The following is a 25580-nucleotide window of genomic DNA, read 5'->3' as shown; positions in this document are numbered from 1 at the left end:
AAGATGATCACCTCACCATTACTATACATAAATAACTATAGTAACTACAAGTTCAATGATTTACAATCTGAAAATTTTTTATGGGGACCAAATTGAAGAACTTCACAGAAAACTTATTGAAAAAACAATGATTACCCTAACAACAAGACCAGCATAAAAACAAAATTACCTTACCAAAAAATGTCATAAATTCAACATACGAGGTCATTTCTTATCTGAAAAATCCCTCCAAGACACGATAATGAAAGTGGCACAACCCATCAGAAAGTTAAAACAAAAAGTACTTATCTACAAAGTACTGTTAGTGTGGAAATACATACTTCAGAGAAAAAAGTTAAACCAGAAAAAAAATTTAGATTCAGATAGACTGACATTTCTGGAAAAATCAGCATACACAGAATGTAATTTCAAAACAGAACATATAATCTTTGAGAAGCATCAAATTCTGGACATGGTTCATCACTGAAAAAACAGAAAAATTATGTCAATATACACTCAACCAAGATCATGACTTTGATATCAGCAACCTCTAGAAGTAAAACCTCACCAAACTCCACAAAATAAATCATTATGCCACCCAACACCCTTTCACTCACATAAATAACTAGAATCCAACATTGAATGTGTGGAGGGATCAGTGTGAGGAAAAAAAGAAGCATCTTTCGAAAGTGTCCGAAGGACCCCCTAAAAGAGTAGATCCTCACAGTAGAGGATCATTAGTGGGAGACCACACCATTTCTGTACCAAGTATACTCATCCTCCAATGTAGAAAGAGGTGTCGCAGATATGGATTGAAATTGGGAGGAGCACACCCGAAAGGGAGAGAACAATGGTTGGATAGGGATCCAAACCACATGATTTTGGAATCTCAATCCCATAGAGTACATCATTGTGGGTGAGAGTAAAATGCCTTTAGATGTAGAGTGGCTAGGGCACAACAGACAACACATAGCCAGTCAACTGCACCCAAAACCCAGCCACCGGGAACCGACATCCATGTGGAGGTAGGAAAGAGGATCATACCGGCAGCAAGTCAACTACAATCCAAAACCCAGCCATCTGGTGGGGGTAGGATAGAAGATCATACTACCTTCGTACCTCCTGATCTATGAATGGGACACATGATAGCAATGTGATAAATTTTTGACCGATCCAGGAACCCGACAACCAGACAATTGGTGTAGTAAAGATGTCTCTGTAATATAAACTTTCTCACTCAAAAACAAACCAACATGAACCATCCCCAGTTCAATAAGATCCTCGGTATAAGAAAATCATAAAGGGATAGCATAAAAGGAAGAACAGTATTAATCTGCAAGTTCCACCACTATGATCCACAACACGAGTGGAGGAAACACCTATAATACATGTGTGAGGACTTATGTTGATTGTTTCAGCTCTGAATCCAAAACCCAGCCACTGGGAACCAACATCTATGTGGAGTAGGATGAGGGATCCCAATCAAAAGGGTAAACTGCAATTTTGACTGCTCATTCAAAGCTACCAAATCCCCTCAGATAAATCTGTACAGAGGTGGGGCATCAGACTGGAGGACATCTTGTCATCTACACCAACAAAATACCACCGCTCTAATCTCAACGGAATAGTTTTTCATTATTCGTATCATATATCATTATCATATTCAGGAGGATGCCTCCATGGTCCACCACCCCAGCAGAAATTGGTAACGACTCCCATACTCCACTGGAAGAAGAGGGGGGAGGGATGTGGTGAAAAGTCCAGAGGAACATCAACACTGGAAACAGTGCAAAGGGTGACCACAAAAAACATATTTTGAAAAGCAGACCATACCTGATTTATTCAATCAAAGGCATGGCAGGAATGGACAGCTTTCTCCTTCTGCTTTACCCATGAAGTTCATAGGTGAGTACAGTCTGGAACAGGCATATGAATGAAGCAAATATAGAGAGGAAAACCTACGAGTGATCTTGTGAAATACCCCATCTCAACAGTGTGCATTTAGTGGCCATGGAAATTATAATTGTTAAGTCATTATGGCCTTACAGTGTGGACTTGACTAGTTTAAGTATACCTGGACAGGCTCCACTTGCCACAGAGCAGGATCCATAAACAGAAAATGGTACATGCCCCTGAAAAATAAGAGGTATATATATACAAAAAGGTATCTTACCCAGTCACACTGAAGAGTGAAGTATGGTGACAGGTGAAAGACAGTACCCCAACGAGGAAGAAACATTTACTCAAAGTAGATAATGGGACATAAATATATGAGGTGTAGTCCCAGTGCTCAAGAGAAGAAGTACCTCCAACGTGCAATGACAGTGAGATGCAGGTAAGAGGGAAGGTGCTTAATCAGAGTGTAGACACCAGAAACTGATTACAGGGAAAAGAGAGACAAGGAAGAAAAAGTCCAATCGAAACAATAGTCGAATCCAAAGAGTAAGGGAGGAAGGAAAATGACACAAACAGAGGAGTGGTGCCAGGGAATGAAACAGCAGTAAAAGGAACCAACATAAAGAAGCCTTGAAGGCAATGAAGCAACCCAGAGCAGGTATAGGACCTATAAGACCAACCAGATCTGCTTGGGATTAAAGGTGGGAGATCGGGGGAAATAAAAATGAAGAACTTGTCGTAAAAGCCATCAAAGTGGAGGGTAAGAAAAAATCGATCCATAACAAAAAGAACAGATCGAGAAAATCCAGATCTGTGTCAGCCAGTAAGGAGCAATCAGAAATACCTGACACAGAGTGGCAAGGATGAATGAAACCACCCTGGTAAGATGACGATTGGAATGAGAAAATAAAGGTATAAACAGGTCCCAATCCTGTCTGAAAGCATCGACAGCCAACGCAAGTGGATGAGGAACTGGAGACAAAGACATATCTGAAACAAGCTTGAAGTGCAAGGAACAAAACTAGAACCCAACCCCATGGTGAACAAACTTAAGAAAATACTACGAGGAATGAAAAATAGGAATGTGGGCATAAGAATACAAAGCGTTGACAGTGGGCATCCTCAGTCCTGGAGAATAGTGTGACAATATAGGAAAAAGGGAAAGAACCAAGAAATGATTGAGGTGGGACAGATCAATAACAGAAATCTAATCTGTATCAAGAATACACGACTAATGAAGGAACTTTTAGATGTAGAACAAGTAAATGATTGAAAGGTGTCAGACACTGGAACATGAATAAAGAATGCAATGGTCACAGAAACAAACAATCAACCAAAAAAAAAGAAAAAATCAAATATAGCAATACAGATACCCTACGTGATGCTAAAGTCACAGGAGTACCACCACCCCAAAAAAAAAAAACAGACTAGTGGAGGAAAAGAGCCATCTATAATTCCCAAATAGAAGTGGAAGGGAAAAGAACTTGGTACAAGACAATGTTCCAGCCCAGAAGATCCCAAAAGCAAAGAAGCATATTTGTGGGGAAACAGCCAAAGATCATAATCACCCCAACATGGAGGTAAGAAGGAGGAAAGTATCCCATGAAATATCCCAAGAAATACTTGGAATGCCTCAGAATGGAGATGTAAGGAAGCCAATACCAGTAGGAGAGGCAACAGGGGAAAACTTGGCTAGGGATAATTGGATAGGGTTAACAGATCCTACCTCCATACAGGCAACAGAGGTTCGAAGTGCAGAAAAGCAAGAAAACAAAAAAAAATCTGTCTGATGGTAAGCTAATGCAAAATGAACCAAAGCTCTTGGAGAGTGAGGTATGCCAGCACCATCTCTCAAAAGAGAGACAAAAAGGCCCAGCATGAACCAAAATGTCTGGAAAAGGAGGGAGAAATAAAAAACAAAAACTATGAAACGTGTATAAAAAGAGCTGTGGTAGGCCTAGTAAACTCTGCAATAGAAGCTAGGGAAGGACAATACAGAATCAGGTAGAGAAAAATTGTCAAAATAGATGTTGTCCCAATTGAGTTTGGCATTTTTAGGAGAAAGGCATAAAACCAAAAAAGTGAAGAACAATAAAGGTAAGTTATCACTTAAAATAGGTAAGGTGAAGCAGATAAAAACAGAAAATATCTTCATATCATATAAAATTTCAAAAAGAAAAAAAAACACAGGAAGAGAACACAAATAAGGGTGTGTTGCACTCCTATTGGTGAAGAGTTGTGATGATTTGCAAGCAAGATGCAGTTGAACAACATTGATCTTGGGGTACATGGGAGCTCAAGGCTGGTGACATGCAAAATATTTGTGCATATAGAGGGTAGCACTGAACGAGAATAGCTATTTATGTGAGCAATTGTAATGTACCTTATTGTGAATTGATATAAACTATAATTCCTAAATCACATAGTAAATTTGGTAAGCTTTTTTTGTAAACATTAAAAGTAGGATGTACACAAAAAATACAAATTTCTAATAAAGTGTTTCTACTAAAGATTTGACTGCATGCAAGGTGAATTTCATGTTAAGAATAAAAATACTTTCTCATCTTACAATTTATATATTTTATTTGCATAACCTCTAGAACCTCTTAAATGAGTATCAAAAGTTTTTCACAGTAAATTTTATATTCTATCTATTATTTTCTCTACTCTAACATTAACAGTACATGGGCTCTGTCAACTTGACAAACCTTATAACAACCAGGTATTCATTTTATAAAGTGGACATCCCATGCAAAACATCTGTGGGGAAGCACCTTGACATACGTCGGATTATATCAAGTGCAGTCCATCTGGGCAGAAAACATCCAGTGGAAGCACCTTGTATGGTATTTTTTGTTTTATATATTGTACATAACAGACTGTGTGATCAACAAGTGCGGTGAGCCCAGGCAAAAACATCCAGGGGAAATGCCGTGTGAAATTACAGAGTATGCCAAGTGCAGTCCATCTGGAGAGAAAACATCCAGGGGAAATGCCGTGTGAAATTACAGAGTATGCCAAGTGCAGTCCATCTGGAGAGAAAACATCCAGTGGAAATGCCTTGCATTAGACTGATCAATTTATACCTTGAATGTAATATTTTGAGAAATCAACAAGTGCATCTGCCTAGGCAAAAATATCTGGGAAAGCGCTTGGTGATATAATATAGTATGTCAAGTGTGGTCCATCCAGGTAGAAAACATCCAGTGGAAGTGTCTTGCTTAAAAAAAAAATGTTTGTGAACAAAAAGTGAGGTCAACCCGGGAAAAAACATCTAGGGGAAAAGCTTTGTGTTTTATTGAGTATAGCAAGTGCAATCCATCATAATAAAAAATAGCCAGTGGAAGCACCTTGCATAAATTTGTATTTAATGGTCAACAAGTGCAGTCTACCCAGGCAAAAAATATGCAAGAGAAGCAACTTGGATTGAGCACATTATGATATTGTATAATATAAAATATAATGTAGAATGGGTACATATGACTTTGAAGTTTGTTTTATCATACATACCTCCATGGTACACCACCCCAGCAACTGGGAATTGAAAGTGGCAAGAACTCCCGTTCTCCATTAGAAGAAGTGAGGGGGATACACACTGGAGACAGTGCAATAGACGTCTGCAATTCCCTATTTTGAAAAGCAGAAAGACCCCCAATTGTAAGAATTACAGGTCAGTAGAGATGGGCAAGAATTCCCATCTGCTTTACTCATAAACTCCGTGAGTGATGGTCCTTTATAGAATTTCAACATCTGCCGTATTAAATCTCAACTTCACATGAAGAAAGCAAAATTCATAAACAGAAACATTTCTAAAACAAATTAATAGCAACAATGGGAATCAAACACAAGAAGTTGAAATTGATATAAAGTTGTGTTCAAGCACAATCAAAATCTTGTAGTCACATGGGGAATGAGTTAAAACATACACATATATACACGAGAATGCCAATCAACAAAGTGAGGATTGTGCTGCAGTATAGTATAGGTGGCACAGTATGACTGGTTGAGGGTACTCACATGATCAGCACATGTTGCAATGACACAAAAATGAAGGGGTATAAAAGACTGGAGCACTGTTGAGAAACTTCAGCAAAGCTTACGGGACAAGTCAAGGTCAAGATAGCTTTGGGTGACCAGATATAGTAACGTTTCAGAATAAAATCAAAGCATAACTAGAATTATACCTATACTGTAACATTTGTATATTCTTGGTTTACTTGTTTTATGTAATATTATGTTTATACATTATTACATAAATTTAACCTTCTCACTATGGGCTCAGTCCCAGGGACTGACCTCGTAACCATTTTGTGCTTGTTATAGTTTTCATACTACAACTTTTAATACAGTATGCATATCTTCATTTTGCAGATTATCAGTAAACATTACAAGGCTTTTTGAAACAAAATATCAGATTTTTCTAATTAAGTTTTAAGATTTTTTTATGTAATGCTTTGCTGGTGCATTTTTTTTTTCAAATATTGACTATCAACATGCAAAGTAATTTTGATTTTAAGATTAAAAACAGTTTTTTGAATCAGAAAATTGTCAAATTTCACATGTGAAATCATTATAACCTCCTAATAACCTCCAAATAATTATACAACGTTTTTTTTCACTGTTGTATCTCTGTATGGATTTGGTCGATTTAACTGACCTCATAACCACCATAGAAAATTAGGAAATAGATATAAATTACATTTTTTTGTTCTCGAATGACTACAAATTATAACATGAAACCACAAATGTTTAGTCTAAATAGCTTAAATTTCAAAACATTATATATATATATATATATATTATTTATATTTTAATGACCTTTCAACCATGTTTGACTAACAATAAAGAAGTTGCAATGATGCAGTGCACATCCACTCATATTAGTGTATCCAACAGTAAAAAATTGGTCTTTACAAATCGAACTGTTATGGCTCTGTTCTAGTGGACCAGTATTTTGTAAAATATATCCCCATTTTGGTTATAATACATTACATTCGTACATGTGTTATTACTATTTATGAATAAGATTTTTAATTTCAGTTATTTTAATTAAAACATAGAACATTAATTAAAGAAATAAAGAAAACAATGATCTTTTCTACTTGCAAACTTTGTAGTTGCTTGTCATAATTTGCAAAAGCTTGTCAAATTTCACACATGGAGGATGTAAAAAAAAACCACAAGTTACTATATCAATATCACAGAATTCCACTACAATTTATCAGGCTTATTAACTAAGCCTTATATGAGTCTAAAAAATATAATATTTTGAACTCCATTATCTCCTACCTTTCCATTTTGATTCTACCATGAAGAGGAAGGTTTTCTGGCACAAACACTTTGCAAAGGCTGAGAAAACCATGTTGGGGACATTCTGAGCTTTTGACTGAATATATACGTGTCAGAGAGCAAAGTAGGTGTACGTAAGCAAGTATTTCCAAAAATGGAAAAAGTGGGTGAAGCTACCTTGGTTGATTCACTAAATATAATATCTCAGAAACTAGAAAAGATAGGAGGTTCATATCTTACAGTCTAGCTTGTCAATATTGGAAATTTGAGTTTCTAATTCATAAGAAACTATAGACTTTGTATTTCAACATCTCAAATTTCTAATTTGAGCCAAAGCTGCATTCACCATACCACATGACACACAAAAATCGATATTCAGGATTTTTTTTCTATATTTACTTGTAAATTAAGAAATTAACTAATGTATAATACTTAAATTTGAATTATAATCCAAAATTTAATACCAAACTTACTGATATACATTCATAAAACAGTAGTTCAATAAAGTTTTGAATGTAAGTCTACAAATGTGATGACATGCCCTTTGACCCCTGACCATAGGAAGACCCATCGAGATAGGGTTAGGCTCTGCAAGACAAAACAATACTCATCTATAGCATTTGGCTTTATAAAGTAAATGGTAACATTAACCTTTTGATCAGTGACAATATCTTTTTTATTCGTACATTGAACATTCAATACCATGTGCCATAGTATTTACCATATAATTAATGATCAGAGCTGTAAATGGTTAAATGTATGTACAAGCATACAAATTCTGAACTCTTATTTAAATACTATATGTGAGTAAGAGTGCTGAATAGTCTAAATACAGTGTGAAACAGTGTACATGTGAAAGTACATTTAATAACTGGTTAGCTATATTTTGATACAAATCAAAAAGTAAAATTTCATCTCACCTGTTTAAGCAGTAATTCCTGCATCTGGTCCACTTTTTGCAATAATATTTCCATACTATTATGATCTGAAGTCAGCCTCCTCTGCATAATCTTTAAGGATCATTGAGTGATCGTATTAGTTTATAGAAATACACACACACACAGAACTATAATAAGTTATATTAGTGAACCCATTAAATACTGAAGCATGTAATCAGTTTAATGAGTTCTTTAAATATTATAAACATGTTAGCTGCATTCAACATGTGTATCTTAGAAGGAACTAACTTTTCTTCATCAAAAGTTTTAGGATTTTTTAGAGAAATTTGGAAAATGCTCTGGTTTAAAGTTATGATAAATGTAATCTGAATTGATACAAAAAATTAACAGTTTATTTTAAAAACTTAACAACAGTTAGAATGGGTAAATTATTTCAAATCCTTAAGTATAGAATTTTCAATACATAGTAATTCAAATGTTAATACTATTAAGGAACTATATCTTATGAAATGTTAATACTTACAGAAAGTTTAAAAAAAATTACCCATAAAATCACTGTCTTATAAAGTATACAGTCTGCAAAAAGTGTATGGATTTAAACTGCAATCATCAAAAATAAAAGTTGTTAGCATAATCTGTATTTATTATTTATGAACTATACAATAATATTTCTTGTTACCATTAAATATGAAACAATGTCTAGTAGGTGTCCACCACAAACTACTCGTCCATTACATTGTCTATGGCTGGTTTATATAAGCACTTTCCTAAAAGTAAAGAAGCCTGCTGCTGACAAATCTAGGAATTCTGGAGGCCAGTTTTAGGTCTCCATTACAAGAAATTACCCTGTTCAAGAACACTGCCATTGTTTCTCATACTGTGTAAAAGATGTCCCCATCTTGTTGAAGCCACAGTTCCAATTGATGACATGTTCAGAAAAAGCAACATTAACACCAAGTTCTCAACTGTATGTTATTTGGGCAAAGATGATGGACCGTTCATTTTTGAAATAAAGCTAAGCAATAAACGTATGCCACTGGATTGTCCACCTGTTCATCATTAAAACTCTGGAAGATTTAACTATATAACAACCCTACACTTCTTGTGGCAGACACTGTACAACACTACCAAATACACTTTATATTATAATATCTTTCACAAGCCTAATGGTAGGATACTTTATTCAATTGAGATGATAAACTGAAGGGAATATACTGAAAGTTAATGTTTTAAAGCCATCTATGAAAATCAACATTTAATTACCAATAAGAACTTTTTTTCTTGAAATTTTTAAAATTACTTGGATAGAAAATAAAGATCAACAAAAACAACAAGCTTTATATTTTACTTACTGAGAATAATACAAGAATAAAATGTATAACACAATATGGTAGCTCTTTAAAAACAAATATGACAAAATACTTCAATATGACTTTTAGAAAGATGTTTTCATAGTTTTGGGCACATTTTATGAATGTTAATGTACATCAGAAAACTGAGGTTTTGATAATACAAAAAAGATAACATATCTCAGTTCTTACCATAATGAGTCAGTCTATGTTCTGACTTTGTAATACCAAGGTAACCATAAGGGTTTCCAGTTTATAACTTTTAATATGCTATGTATATCTTCATGAAATTGGGCAAGCTTTCACTAAACAATAAAAGTCTGTTATAAAGAAAAAAACAGATTTTTTACTCATGTATTTGTACTAAGGACTTGTCTGTGAATATATGAAGTCAGAGTGTTGACTGCTTCAAGTGCAAAGTGATTTCCATAGTAAGGATAAAAATACTTTTCTTCATCTGACAATTTTCAAATTTCATTTGTGTAACCTCTAAAACCTGCTTAACAAATATCAAACGTTTTTTACAGTAAAACTTTATATTTCATTTACTCTTAACTCTGTATGGACTAAGTCGATTTAATCAACACTGTAGTCACTAGAAAAAAAGAAAGAAATATAAATTACCATTTTCTTCTTTCTTGAATGATTGCAAATTGTAACAGAAAACCAAAATTGTTTATCCTAAAAATGTAAAGGCTCATAACAGTCTACACCTGTTTAGACTTAATTTTATTGTTTATTGCCCTTTGAACCATGTCTGACTAATAATCCCACAAGGTGTAAATCACTCAGTAAGAGTATAGCTCGCTTTACCATATTGAATAAAATAATGCATAAGCTGCTCGCAAACATACTTAATGAAGAATTTTTATTTCTATTACTTTTCCATCAACTCACCTAATCTTAACTTACCTGACCTAGTATGTTTCTAATTTTTAGATTTTAGCTACTTTTATAACCATAAATGAAGAATATACATGAAAAACAAGAAACATAGTACTTACCTCTGACCTCTTGTTGTTTTGCTATTGGTTGCCAATGAAATTTAAACTAACTTTTTTTTTTATAATGATGGTACTAGTACACTAAATAATTTTTATTTACTTAAATACTATACCTAAGAACACAGAATAATAACATCCACAAAGCAAACATCTATCATAATTTAACTGACATTTTAACTAGGACAAGAGAGGCTTAAATTAATTTCTTTTGTTGCTCGATCTGAACCTCATGAGATACTCTTTCAAACTGAAGATGAAATTGACAATACTCTGTACTGAAAACAACATAGCATTATATATGTCATTTGATAGATCAAAACTCTGCTTTTCTATTGTTTATAAATGATATAGTATAAAATGTCAGGAAAAATTACTGGCAAGTTGTGAAAGAAAGGATGTGACAGATGAATATATCAAGTTAAATTCTGCACTTCAGGGAGGGATAGTAACTAAATAACAGGAGAGAGAAGATCTAAATAACAAATGTTACAATTCTCATATTAGGGAAGATTGAGGATTTTTTAAAATATTTCCTTATGAAATTAAGAACTTAAAACTTATACAATATTAAAATTTGACTTATTAACATTTTGATGCCAAGTTTACTCATATACATTGATAATAAATTGATGAGACCAAACTTCTCTATCAGAGAGAAAATAATGTTGTTCTCCTCATATTTCATTACAAAAATAAAACTAGCGAGTGAAATTGTATGAAAGAATATTTAAAAATATTTAATTTAGATTTTTTTCTACTTTTTCTAATAAAAACAGTTATTTAATGTAGTTATTTGCACTCAGACTTAGAATAGTTCACCTGCAAAGCGACTTTCATGTATAGTATAAAAATACTAATCATTATCTTACAGTTTTCACATTTCACTTACATAATCTTTAGAACCTCATAAATGATCAAATGTTTTTTTAAGGTAAGTGTTTATATTTTATTTCCCATTTTCTCTACAATATCCCTAACTAGCTATTATCGTCAATGTACAGTGCAATGAAATGTCTTAAAATTAAGAAACATAAATATGTACATACCTTTTAACTCTTCTTTAGGTTACATGTGTAATTTCACCTCCATCTTTTCACTTTTATTTTTAGTGTTTTATTTTCCTCTCCTGTTCTTTATCTTTGATTATCTATGTCAACATACACCAACAAGTACCCACAGGTAACATAACATTAACTTCAGCAAGACAGTTTAGCCACCCACCCAGTATAATATTTCTTGTACTCATAAGTTTGTCAAATCTGTTTTAGCAATTAAAAGTATAGAATAATTTTAATAAATCATTAAACCTTTCCAATATAAATTTTAAAATGCAAATAATACATAATTAACTAAAATATAAAAGTAAAACCTAAATGTAATCTGTCTATCAAACTACTACATATAAGATGAGAAAAAACTGTTAAGTCCTACAGACAACAGTCTCAACAATGGAATTATATTCATTTCACCCCGTTTAAAAATGGATGTATAAATGCACGTTTCCTGTTACAGTAATGACCTTCAAGAGTAAAATCTGCACTTTCTATTGGTTATAAGCATGCCCTTCAACTTAAAACTGTCACTTAGCAACACAGCTTGTACTTCGCAAGTGGGCATGGCATAGTTTGAACTCGGGAATTTTTACAATGGTTTCTAGGAATATGTATCAAGTTACTGGTAAATGAACTGCATATATATGTAGTTTATTGCCAGCAAGAAAAACTTTTTAACTATAGTCGTTTCTTGTATAATAAAGTCTAAAGTTCAGTTGCTTATCTACTTGCACTTCAAGTGAGAGCAAAACTTAAGTTTTAATTATTGTTTTAGTAGTTTCTTTTGAAATAAAGGATTAAAAACTTAAATAAAATAAGACTCTGAATATAATGTACTTGATAAAAATGTGGTTTTGGTACAATTTCTATTTTAAAATTTAAAAAAGGTTACTTCCAAAACAATTACACGAGCTTCTTCTAACTGTGTCCTTGTGTCTCGGGTTTGTTTGTTGCTTTCAGACAGTTGTTGTTCTAGCAGCCAATTCATTTGCTGCAGTGCTTCAATTTGTTCTTGTTGGAGTGTTCTTTCCTGTTGGAGATTCTGAACTTGGGTTCTAAGTGAGTTAGCATCAGATGGCACCTGTTGGAATGATCTGTGCAACTTACTAGCTTCTGGTGCTGAAGATTGGGGTGCGTTGTTAAGAAGCATATGTATAAGACCACCTACAAAAGAAATGTTGAAGTTATTTCCTTATTGTCAACCACCACTGGTTAGACCATAGATATTAAGTAATCCAGTATATGTTATAATACTAAAAGGTTTATTAGCAAATAACTATTTTAATACTCACAGTAATCATATCTTGAAAGTGAAACAAATGAACAACTATAAACTACAAAAGTAATGCACATTACCTTCCATTTTCTGACATAAGAAGCAGGAAGTTGTCACCAGTATTTTCCTTAACTAAATATTGCTTAAGTTAATTAGAAACTACTGTACTGCTCTACTTGTTACACACAAATTGCTTAATATATTAGAAACCAGTATAAAAGCAAATAAAAAAGCCATTTATATCAGTGTCAAAGAACTGATTCATATATTATCTAAAATATATTCAACTACTGAAAGAGAATAGGGTGATACTGTATTAATGAAATATACATGCTCATATATATATATCTACAACAAAACAATCATTAATAAAATTTTATATTTAATATAAAGTTTCATTCAAGGTAAAAAATTTTCTGACTGATCTTATCACTTCAGAGTTGAGGCATAAATATTCCACACGTGTTCTAATGTTCACCAATAACTCAATGAGACTGCATCATGAACTTTTTTGTTATAGCATATCAAATGACAATTAAGTTGCAGAAACATTAAAGTAAAACACAATCTTGTGGTGATAAGACATCAATCTAAAATTAAAGTTACTCTAACATTTGACTTTTTAATCAAGAGACTGCAAGAAATACTTTATAAAAAATTTATACTTAGACATAAAAATGGTAAAAATCATAACAAAAACAATAATGAAGACAATATATATATATTCACCTTCAATAAATTCAAAGATAAGAAATGGTTGCAGTTAACACTGAGGTTATAATTTAAATTTTCTTCACTGTGATACTTTATCTTGTGACTTCAAACTACACTATTCAAGAAAATATTTCCACTACCAACTACAAACCAACTGTTTATCTGAATAAGTTATTAAAAACAAAATTAGTGAAAAATTATGTGTAGAGAAAAGCTAAACCAAACCTTCCATTGTATCAATTACTCTTATATTATTGGTAGGCATAACTTTGGTTACTACTGTATGCATAGTTATTATTACATGATTATTCACTTGAAGAATTAGTATGGTGGTGTTATTTCAAAAGATAACCTCCAGGCAGATATTATTTATTCAAAAACATGTAAACCTGCTTAAACTGGGTTAAAACCCATTATTTTCAGAACCAGAAACATATATCAAACATTAAATATCTGGTAATCTGGTCTTGTTCTGTCTTCAAAAGTAAAGAGTTTCACTCTTGCAGTATGATACTAAAATTAACAAGTTATTTGATACTCAAACTTTGAATTCCAAACATAATTACAGGAATGGTAAGTCAAACTTAAAAGAAAAATTTTTCAGGTTGAAGCATTAAATAACCAAAAGGATTATTTCAGTAGATTAATAAGACTTCTTAAGAAATCCAACATGAACCAACTGGTTTCATTACACTGGTACTGAATCGTCACTGAAGGGTATGCAGCATTTCTCAACAGCCACATCTGATGGTCATGTATCTGCACACATTATATACCATTTAAACAGCTATTTTCCTTTGCATTTTTTATTCAGACAATCCACATACAGGTAGAAGAAGAAACAATGTAGGTAAAATACCTCAATTTAGGAGTAATTAAATAGCTTTCCTAAGGCAATAGTTAAGTTTTCAACAATGAATCAAGTAAGTAGCCAAATTATTCCTTTATACAGTAGATCAATATGGTTTAATTATTTAGGATGAAATTTTTAAGAGATTATACAAGAGCTTTTAGTCTAGAGTCTAAACAAATCTTTCCCAAACAATGCAATGTGATTATTATGCACCATGTCTACACTTTAACCTTATAAAAGTAATAGTTTCAAATATTTTTGAAATTCCTTTCTTTTCTGCACAGTTCTGAATGATATAATTACTTTTACCTACCACAACACTAACAGCTATTTATTGTACAATAAATATGTTTGGTAGAAATAGCTTAAGCAAAAATGTTTTCTTAGTAGTTTATTTGCATTAAACTAGAACATAACAATATTAGAGTCAAAAAGAATAATCAATCCCATGTCAATAATCAACCATACGCTTCTCAGTTGACTCTAAAAGAAAAGGCAAGTTTTGATACACAAAAGCTTATTCATATTTTTAGGCCTGAAATAAGAAATAATTTATATTTTTAATTACAGAAACTCAATTTTTTGTAAAATGAATTTGTATTTTCTAAAGCCCTGTATATTAATCTAAAAAAAAAAAAAGTGTTCAGAAAATGTTAAAAAACATTTCTACAGTTTGATTATAATAATTGTTATTACAGATTATTACACCTCAATATCCATTTTCTGTTACACAAAAGCTGATTTTAGCATCACATCTTTCCTTTCAGTACTATATACAGTAGATCATATACTTTAAACTATTTTATACATTTTAGAAATACTGATACCTAATTTTTCATCAGGTGATTCAGAAATAATTGGACCAGACATAGCTCCTAGAGACACATCTGGAGGGTTGGACAACCGAGAAGAAAGGACTAAGTTTTCTCTACCATTGCTTAGATCACTTTCACCTTGACTGAAATCTGCCAAGGATATGTCAGGAGGATTTGACAACCGTGATGATTGAGCAATATCACATGCACCTGCTAAATCATTACTGGGAACCTGGTAGTTTGCTAGTGAAATGTCTGGAGGATATGGAGTTCTTGACTGTTGAATTGATACATTAGAAACAGCAGCATTAGTTGAAGTAGGATAGTGTTGTGAACTAGTAGCTGCTACTAACCAGGGCTCATCTAAAGGTTCTGAAGAACAAACTGGAGGAGATGAGGTATCATCAACTGATGTAGCAGAACTATTCTGAACAGGAAGCAGATCTAAAAAAATGGAACAAAATTGTTTGTTTACTTCTTCTTCTTTGTCAAATTTCTTTCATTTAATATATGTTCTATTGTTCATTAAGAATTCATAAAAAACTATCTTCAGTCATGAAAAATTTAATAACTGAACAAGCATTTTTAATAGAAATGATTAAAATTCATGAGATATACAATTAATTGCACTAATGTAGAAACACAAGTTTCACAGATATGATACAGGATTTCAAAATAAAACAAATGCACTGCACAGCAGAATTTACACATCAGTCAGTTTTACAATAAAAAACTAAATAATGACACAAATTGTTTACACTTTTAGAATGAAAATGAATTTCAAACAGGTACTTATCTCTCAAATACTGAAACTCTTTTCTTCTTTCTGAGATTGAATTCATGCTGTCAACAAGATATATGATAAAAATTTCCAAATGTCCCTTACACATTGCAGAGCATGTGTTACTTACCCATAATTCTTCACTTTCCCACTTTCCACATGACTTATTGTGCAATGTCAATGGATCACAAATAAGGTCTGCTTTCCCATCATAGCTCATATTTTATTGAAAATTGCAGTAATAATTAAATCTGAATTGCTGGAAGGCAGGGTAGAAGATATTTCACAGAGAATTGCCTGTTTGAAATTCATCTTAATTCTAAAACTGTAAAAGTCAAGTCAGGTACACTTACTTCTGAGATACTGAAAGCCAGAATATCCACATTGTAAGGGAGGTGGGAAATAATGAACAAGAAAAGAAACCAAAATCATAAACTAAAAGCTACAGGGCAGGAAGATAATAATCTAAACTACAAGAAATGTGTAACCAAATAGAGTATGAATAGAATCCAGAACCAGTAAATTATTTGCAGAACTGGATTCCAGAGTGAAGGATTCGAGTAGACAAGCCTTATAAAAAGACTACATAAAAGGACACTTAGAAAAGAAGACATTTTCCTCAGCTAGGCATTTCTTTGCCCATAACACTCCTTAATATAGGCAAAGAAGTCGATTTTGTGAGGAATAATGGTGTATTGAATCTGTGGAGCCAACAATGGGATACACATGTAGTGGCATAAAAAGGTGGAGTAATGCCATGTCCTGCTCCTGCAATAGAAGATTCTGGAGGGAGCAGTTCTAATACATATTTGAAAAGGACATACACCAAAGGCAGTAATCTCCCTTTTATCCATATTGGAAATTACCAGTGAGCCACATAACTGGCCAAATTCTTAGGCACTCAGAATCAAATATAAACTCAAGCAGTCCCCAAAGATAGGCTCAATAATGAAAGGGCAGTGAAACAGGAACAGGGGAAATTGTCTACTTTATGCATGTTATTATTCTATGTTCTTTGATGCATTATTTGATTAAATAAAAATTATTTAGTGCATTACTACCATTAGTATAAAAAAGTAGAGTTAAGCGTCATCAACGGTTGACAGCAGAAAAAAAAAATTCAGTATAAGTACTTTATTTCTTGTTTTTCATATTTATTCTTTATTTATTACTATAAAAGTAACTAAAATGTAAAAATAGAGATCTCTTTTGGTTAGTTATGGTTAGATGAGGTAAAATAAATAATAATAATAATATAATTAAAATGTTTCACGAGGCACACATGCAAGCACCTCGTGGGTAAGGTAATTCGATAGCGTAACATGAGCTGCACGTTCCCCAACTTACAATGGCACGAATAGTACTTAGACATGGTTCAAAGGGCAATAAATCAATAAAACTTAATTATAAGTAGTTGTATAGTGTTATGAGTTTAAAGCTACTTAGGATAAACAAATGTAGTTTTATATTACAATTTGAAGTCATTTCAGAAAGAAAAAAAGGGTATTAAGATTTATTTCAATTTTATTTTGGTGGTTACGAAGTTGGTCAAATTGACCAACCTTGTATAGAGTTAGAATAGAAAAAATAACAGATAAAATATAAAGTTTTACTGAAAACAAACATTTGAAATGTATTTAGGTTTTAGAAATTACACAAATGAAATTTGAGATGAAGAAAAGTATTTTTTAATCTTAATCACCTTGCACACAGACTTTTTTTAGTTTATTTAAAATACTTCACTAAAAAATGTGAACTTTTTGTATGTAAAAGACTTATGATGTTTACTGAAAGACTGCTAAATTTTGTGAAGATATGCATACTATATTAAAAGTTAGTAGCATCAAATCTGTAAAGACTTTAAATGAGTACAAAGAGGTCACGTGGTTTGTCAAATCAACTGAGCCCATGTTGAGAGAGTTAATGATTTAGAAAAAGATAAGAAATCAAATTCTGAAGACACCAAGTCTTAAAGATAGAACATGAAGTTGGTATACTGCCAAGAATTAATAACTGCAAGAATTTGACAACATTCGAACTACCCAAAAGAAGAAGCCAACTTCACTAACAAAGGACAGCATAACCAGACCAGAAATAGGTTATAAAATAAAAAATAATTCTACCATGAGAAAAACAAAAGTGAGTAATTGCAGACATGCAAATAAGTATTTGAAATCTCCATTAGTCATCCAAAAATCTTAACAAAAGAGCTTTAATAAGATTCTCATAAGTTCCACATGGAAAGAAGGAATCTCTAAATAACAAACAAGAGTGAATATCAGTTTCATCTCCCATAGCCTTTGACATCAAAAGGTTCAAAACTGACAGAACCAAATTAAATATAAATTGGAAGAGTCAAACGTTATGTATTTCCTTCATAATTATATATCTCAAAAAGGAGGACAGTACATCATCTACACCCGCAGAACATCACTGTCCTACTGTGCACTGAATGGTTATAGCCAATTTTGTGTGGAACCCATTCAGAAGGGTGCCTCCATGGTCAACCACCCCAGCGGCTTTGAACTGGAAAGTGTTAAGGACTCCCATACTCCACTAGAAGAAAGGAGGGTGAAAAGGCAGTGGAGAGTCTGGAGAAATGTCATAACCTCAGACAGTGCAATGGGTGACCAAGAAATCCTATTTTTAAAAGCAGACCATACCAAGCTATTCAGTATGGCAGGGATGGGCAGCTATCCCCTTTTGCTTTACCCATGCAGTCCATGGCTGGTACAGCCCAGGACGTGCATGTATTTGAAGCAAAATATCACGAGGTTATTCACCTACAAGAGATTACAGCTAAGCCATGAATATAAAGCGTGAATCAACATGGCTGTACAGTGCAGATTTCAAGTTAAAGAATACCTGGTTAGGCACCACTCGCCACAGAGCGGGATCCATATAATGAGGAATGAGAAAAAAGGCCCCTAAAAAGAAAAGAAAGTACGAATAGAAACTTACCAGTCAAAGTTGCACCGAAGTCTGAAGAACGGCCAAAGGTGGAAGACAAAAACCCGACAAAGAGGAAACTGCGATATGATGTAGATAATGGGAGACATGCCTGATTGAAGAATGTCCTCCAATGGACAACGAAGATGAGAAAAGGTGAAGTGTCTAATCTGATGAGAAGATACCCAGAACAAATTCTGGAAGGAAGAAGGTAAGGAGGAATAACCCAATCGGATCAAATGTTAGATCCAATTGGTAAGTGTTGAAGGTGAATGATCACGAGGAGAGGAAGACTGCCATGGGATAAAGAGTTGGGAACTGGTACCATGAAAGGAAGCCGTATGGGCAATATAACAACAAAGAGCCCTGACCAGACACAGAAGCTGATCTGGATCCGGTCGAGGGTGAAGATAAGAAATGGAAGGAAGGTAAATAGGTGAAAAGGAGGAGCTACCCTACCGAGCCACCAAGGTCTTTGGGAGGAAAGAAAGATCCGAATAAAGGAAAACAGAGGTAGGGTGATAAAGTGTACGTGAAACATCAATGGAAAACATATCTAACCATAGATGTCCAAAGGCTAAGAGGAGAAGGAAATATGTTTTGAGGGAAAGGTAAAACACAGAACAAGAAAAAAGTGATTCAAACGAGGGTAAAGTGAGGGAATGGAGTACCACATTAACATCTCAATCCAGAAGGGTAGGTCACCTGGATGGGCAACACAACTGGAAGGAACACAGTAGCATGGTAAAGACAGGTGAAGTAAAAATTTTATGGTATTGGGAAAAAAATATGGGATAAAGCTGCCCAATAACCCAAAAGCGAGGAAACCAAAACCCACAGTCAAAAACCCAAGTGAGAAATTCCACCACCCAAGCCATAGTAGGCCGGTCAGTGGGAAATCCAGAGTTGTAGACCAACTGCAGAACACCTTCCTTCCACTTGTGCTGATACACCTCCATGTAAGAAGAACAAAGGGAACCATCTAAAATGAAAGCAACTCGATGGGAGAAACTGGATCTCCTCACCAAGGACCAGATAAAAGCCAGGCGTGAAAATGCAGGATGTGAAGGATGGTATGTAGGCCAGTGGACGAGGTTGACGAAGAAGGCAGGGAGATTATGGAAAAGGTACAGAAGGGGAGAGTAGCAGGTGCTGTAACCGTCAAAACCATGGCTGAGCTGGCCAATAAGGAGCAATCAGAACAACCAGACAAGATGTGGTATGGATGAGAGAGATCCCCTGATGAAGTAATCTGATAGGAGGATAAACATAAAGATATTTGTGGGATCAATCTTGGCTGAAGGCATTGACTGCTAGAGCCTAAAGATGAGGGATTGGTAACCAAAAGAGAGGAAACTTGTGACTGAGGCTCATAGCAAAGACATTAATGTGGGGAGAACCCCACCGAGTTAAAAGCTCCCTGCATACAAGGGGATCTGAGGACCACTGTGTTGAATATATCTGGTCATGACAGGAAAAACAATCCGCAATAAGACTGAAAGCACCTGGTACATGACACACAATGAGATGAATGTGTTGCATGTGGGCCAAGTATAAATGATCCAATGTCCAAAAACATAGATCTCTTGACTGGGCACCCTCTTAGTGATTGATATGTGTCACCACCATAGAATTGTCTAAATGAACCATCACCAGACAATGTCAGGTGATAAGAAGGAAGTGATTCAACACCCAAAGTACAGCTTGAAGTTCGAGAACATTGACATGCAAAATGTTTTTGTCCAAAGACCAATGGCCCTGGTGGTTGACCCATGCACCTCAGCCCTGCAGGGATGCATCTGTAAAAAGATGTAGATCCAGACACGGAGGAGGAAGTGACAAGCCCGCTGAACTATTTGCCTTATCCAACCACCAAAGCAGATCATCTCGCAGGGTAAGAGGAAGGGTAATGAGAGTAGAAGAGGATCCCACACAAGGTTCATTTGAGTATGAAGAGTCCACTGAAGGGATCTCATGTGGACACAACCGAGAGAGACCAGTGATGTCATTGAAGATGTCGAGCAAATGTTCGGACCACCCAACAGAAAACATAAGGGGTCCAAGCAAGCCTGAATGGTATTGCTCAAAATTGATAAACCATTCCAAGATGGACAAACCTAAGATAAGGATGAAACCTATATGATATAGGTCTATGGAGATAAGCATTGGTGACATCCATAAACCTGGAGAAAATGCCCACCTCTGGGTGAGAAAAGACTCCATGGTAAACCGGGTCAGGTGAATGAGGCGGTTGAAGCAAATCTATGACTGACCTCCAGTCTCCAGCTTTCTTGGGAACAACAAAAAGTCAGGAATAAAAACCTGTTTAAGAATGGAAAGCAGGTTTAATGGCCTGCTGAGATAGCAATTCCTGAACCACTTTTGACAGATGCTGACTGGTCACGTTATCCCAAGGAGGAGGTAAGGAAAATGGGGAAAGGAATCATGTGAGGTGGGGGAGGGGAAGGGGTTCATGAATCCTTCTGATAAAACCTGAAGAATCCATTGGTCCTCGATGAAGGAATACCAATGATGAAGAAAATTGGCAAACCGAACTCCCACCAGACCAGAACCCACTGGATAGTCACTGGTACTGTTGGCAACGTAAGGTGCATCATAAACAAAACAAAAAAAACGATGAGAAGAGACACCCCTGCAAAGAAGGCACAGGTAAGGGTTGGGAAAGGGAAGGACAGGAAATAGTAATAGGGGACATATGAGGCTCTGACTGAGACAAACGTGAAACAATATTGGTAAGGGTAGATTGTTGTTGGACCAATGCCACCCCTGGCTCTAGTGTTTCTCGGATCATGTCAAAAACGTATCACCCAAGAAATAGGGCCATACGTAAATCCAGAAGATAAGTCAATGGTAAATGGACCCAAGCCAAAATCGCATCACAACCTAAAATGTCCCAGAAACAGAGAAACCACATATGTAAAGCCAGAGCCAAGGACAACAAATGAGCTAGTATGGAGGAAAGAAGAGAAAGGGTATCCCCAGAAAACCCCTTCAGGACTTTTGTAGAAAGCATCAGAGATGAGATGTGGAGAAGAAAGATACCATAAAAGAGTTGTAAGGGTAAGATTCAGATGAGAAAACTGGGCACGGATCAGACTAACAGGTTAATCAAGAGCCATTTCCAAATAGGCAATATGGAACCTAACAATGGGACCAGAAAAGGACAGTCAGCACAATGGTATGAAAGCACGAATTGCTCTGAAGCCCACAGGGGGCGAGGCACACTAGTATCATCTCTTAATTGTGAGGCAAATTGATCAGCATGAACCCAAATATCAGGAGAGGGAGGACCAAAATGGGGTGGGAGGATTGGACATGTAGTAAAGAAAGACATGGCTCAAATGAAATATTAGAAAGGGATAAAAGATCATATACCTGAGAAACAGAATTCAAAAAGACCGAATTAGGCCTAACCAATTCCTCAGGTAGGGGATGGGAAGGTATGGCAAAATCAGGAGGCGAAGGCCCATGCAACATTCAATCTCCTGGGAGATAAACGAGAATAAATCCACCATCAGGTCACCCACACCTGAAGGCTGAGAAAGAACGCTAGTTGTTGGTGTAACCCCCAAAGTGGTAACGTGAACTTCAGAATCCATTGTGAAAAGTCCACCAAATTCGAGCAGTGAATTTAGAAAATAATGCAACTGGAACTAACTAATAACATTTTTTAAAGTGAAGAAACTGTCTGAATGAAACTCAATAAATTAAAGAAAACCACTTCGTGAAAAAAGTTAAGTCAAACATGAATCATTCAACAAACAAGAAGCACATCTGAACACAAGCATTGCCAAACAAGAAGTGATAGTTCTGTAGATGAGTATAAAGGGAGTCAGATGCATCAGGTGAGCATGTCATGTTCTTATTGGCGGGGAAGTGATGCATGATGATTTGCATGAGACACACGTTGGGGATTGCATAAAGAAAAAGTTCACATATAGAGCACAGCACCAAACTGAAATAGCTAATTTTGTGAGAGGAGGGAAGTACCATTTCGGAATCATATGATTAACAGAAGATTGAACTGAAGCATTTGACAAACCAAAGAAAATTAAGTGTATGCTCCACAGATGAACAAATATCTAAGATGGCACCAAAAAGTTGAAGATATAATCTGGAAACCTATCAATGAATGAGTCATATAGACCCACTTTGCTTACCTCAATGCTAGGTTACACATCAGTAGGAGCAGATGTAGCGAGCATCGAAAGACATCATACACAGAAATCCAGATACCTTGCAACACAGCCCCTACAGACCATAAGAGCCACTTGGTAATAGAAATAATAGCAGTTAGACCCAGAGATAAAGAATGCATAAAAGAATATATGTGATTCAGGGATAGTGTAGAATTATGGGTAAGTGATGCATGCTCTACAATGAATAAAGGACATTTTTAAATTTTTACATTTTGTTGGCACCAAAAGTTCAAACTCAACAAGAAAAGCTTTCAATATTTTAGAGGCATGTCTATCCAATTTGAATTAACCATTTTCAATTATACATCAAAAATTTAAGTACTTAAAATGGGTGGAGCACTACATCTAAGGCTACACATTAAATGGTCTGAACATGTAAGTGCACTTCTAACATTAAACTTCACTGGTATCATGATATTCACTGCATGTATCTTTTTGCTAAATTACATCATTACAAATTACCAAACTGTTTCAAAACTCATTTGTTAAAACAATATATGAAACAGAGGCAATCTGAAATACTAAAGATCGAAGTCTACAAACTTAGAAAATAATAAATATCTTACCTGGAAATGTAGCCCAAGGAGAGGGTGCTGGCTGAGCTTGTACAGGCTCAAGTGGTGTTCCCTAAAAAACAAAATAAGTTAAAAATGAATAATATAAATTCCAAGAAAAATACATATTTCTGATTGTTCATAAAGATATATACTTCTTAGTCAATAACTACAAATTACTCTTCCATATGTGTGGTATACAAACATGTCATGCATGTTTAACCTTATCATTTTAACCCTATGGTCCTGGTGCCATATTTAAGTTCCTTTCTGTGTATGTACTGTGTTATATTCCAAATTTAATTAAACCACTTTATTTTCAATATATACTAATGAAATTGACATTATAATGTATGTTATAATTTGAATTTTTATGTTATCTGAGTTATAATTCTCTTACTTCAAAGGAAACCTTTCAAAAAATACTTACAAACTTCAGTTTTCATTCATTAACATGGTGTACAGAATAAATTAATACTATTAACAGTCAATCTACAAACATTAACACTGACACTTTTAATGTACATGTAAAGTGCACTTGGTTTTGTCTCCATTAATAATCTCTGACTGCTGTGTATGGTAGAACACCTTTTTTATCATCACTCTGTATAAAATTGCCAATATGTAAATACATTTGCAGTACTGCTACAAACTAAATGTAAGAATTCTAGCATGAGGTCCAGATGATAGTACTTATTCAAAAATGGATGTGTACTACAAGTACATAGTAATATATAAAAACACAAAACATCAATTGCAGCACAAGTACCTCAAAACCTTCAAATTCACCAAATTCATCATCATTAGCAACTTCTCCAACTGTAGCTTCTGGATTTTCAGCCATCTTTGAAAACTTTAAATGTTAGATTATGGAACTTAGATTAGTTGTGATATTTCACTGAAATTAACAAAAAAACAATTTCTTCACTACACTTCAACAAAAAAATTACAATGTTTAAGGAATATAATAAATTTATATATATATTATACACATATACTGTATTATCAAAATTATCTAAGTATTTATAAATTCTGAAAAGGCTTTGAAGCTTTTGGCCTTCTGTAATTTTGTGTCAGTGTGTAGTTGTAATACCAAAAACTAAAGTGCATTTATGTCGCACCCTATGCATATGATTATATGTCCATACAATCATATAAAATTTATTTTGGATAGTAGTATACATGCCATACATGTTTTGATCTACATTTACACCCTTTGGATGCTGATATTCTTAAAAAGTAAAAATGTATATGTTTTTATCAACCATAAAATTAAACTTTTAACAGCACATTGATCTTAATATCAAAGTTTCCATTTTATTACTTTTTCTAATGTGAATGCTTAATAGAGCAGTAAGTCTCACATGCATAATACTTTTATAAAATAACTGCTAGGAAAAGCATTTTCCTTGATTTTCTAAATAATAATTTCAATCTTTTTAATGATTTAAAATTTAAGATATACTATTAAATGGTAAATACTTAAGTTTATGTTTCTAGGTGTAACCTATTGGTTAGCATACCAAGATACAAATCATAGGGTCTAGGGTTTGAAATATTTGAAAGCTTTTGTAAAAATCTAATATTGACAGATTTGTATAATATATCTGATGAAAACATGCAATAAACATAAACAGGCCCTAAGTTAATATAAACTGATCTGGAGCAAAGGGCAGATTTTGAACTTTAAAAGTTTGAACCTTCCATAGTATTAATTTGCATAATTTATTGATGATGTCACCATAACTAGCTAACTCCTAATCATATTTAATTAAAAACCATTTTATTTTATACATAATTCATGTAAATGAAATAAACCATTCTTTTAGTTTAACAATCCACTATGTAGAACAGTGTAATAAACTTAAAATAAGATCCAAACCTCGAGCACTTTCGATTAGTTGACTATTCTTCTTCAGGAGAACAAAGAAGAAGAATAGTCAACTGTTC

General features: G+C 34.1%; 1 protein-coding gene across 6 annotated transcripts in view; it reads right to left on the bottom strand.

Annotated features, from left to right (window-relative positions):
• The window catches only part of LOC106456856, a 76488-nt gene that overhangs the window by 28711 nt on the left and 22197 nt on the right, over positions 1–25580 (bottom strand). For 5 of the 6 annotated variants that reach the window (XM_022382646.1, XM_022382644.1, XM_022382642.1 and 2 more), the window contains 5 exons: positions 24400–24483; positions 23643–23703; positions 15139–15570; positions 12376–12632; positions 8085–8174 (listed from right to left, as the gene is read on the bottom strand). In XM_022382646.1, coding sequence (XP_022238354.1) covers positions 8085–8174; positions 12376–12632; positions 15139–15570; positions 23643–23703; positions 24400–24474 — 915 coding nt within the window. In that variant the 5' untranslated portion in view covers positions 24475–24483. Of the gene's footprint in view, positions 1–8084; positions 8175–12375; positions 12633–15138; positions 15571–23642; positions 23704–24399; positions 24529–25580 lie in introns of all 6 variants that reach the window. The other variant, XM_022382645.1, reaches the window with a different exon arrangement.

This window comes from Limulus polyphemus, unplaced genomic scaffold (assembly GCF_000517525.1).
Source record: "Limulus polyphemus unplaced genomic scaffold, Limulus_polyphemus-2.1.2 Scaffold266, whole genome shotgun sequence".
In the NCBI taxonomy this organism is placed as follows: Eukaryota; Metazoa; Arthropoda; class Merostomata; order Xiphosura; family Limulidae; genus Limulus; species Limulus polyphemus.
The sequence above is the reverse complement of the archived record's forward strand: the minus strand, read 5'-3'. Positions and strand labels throughout refer to the sequence as shown.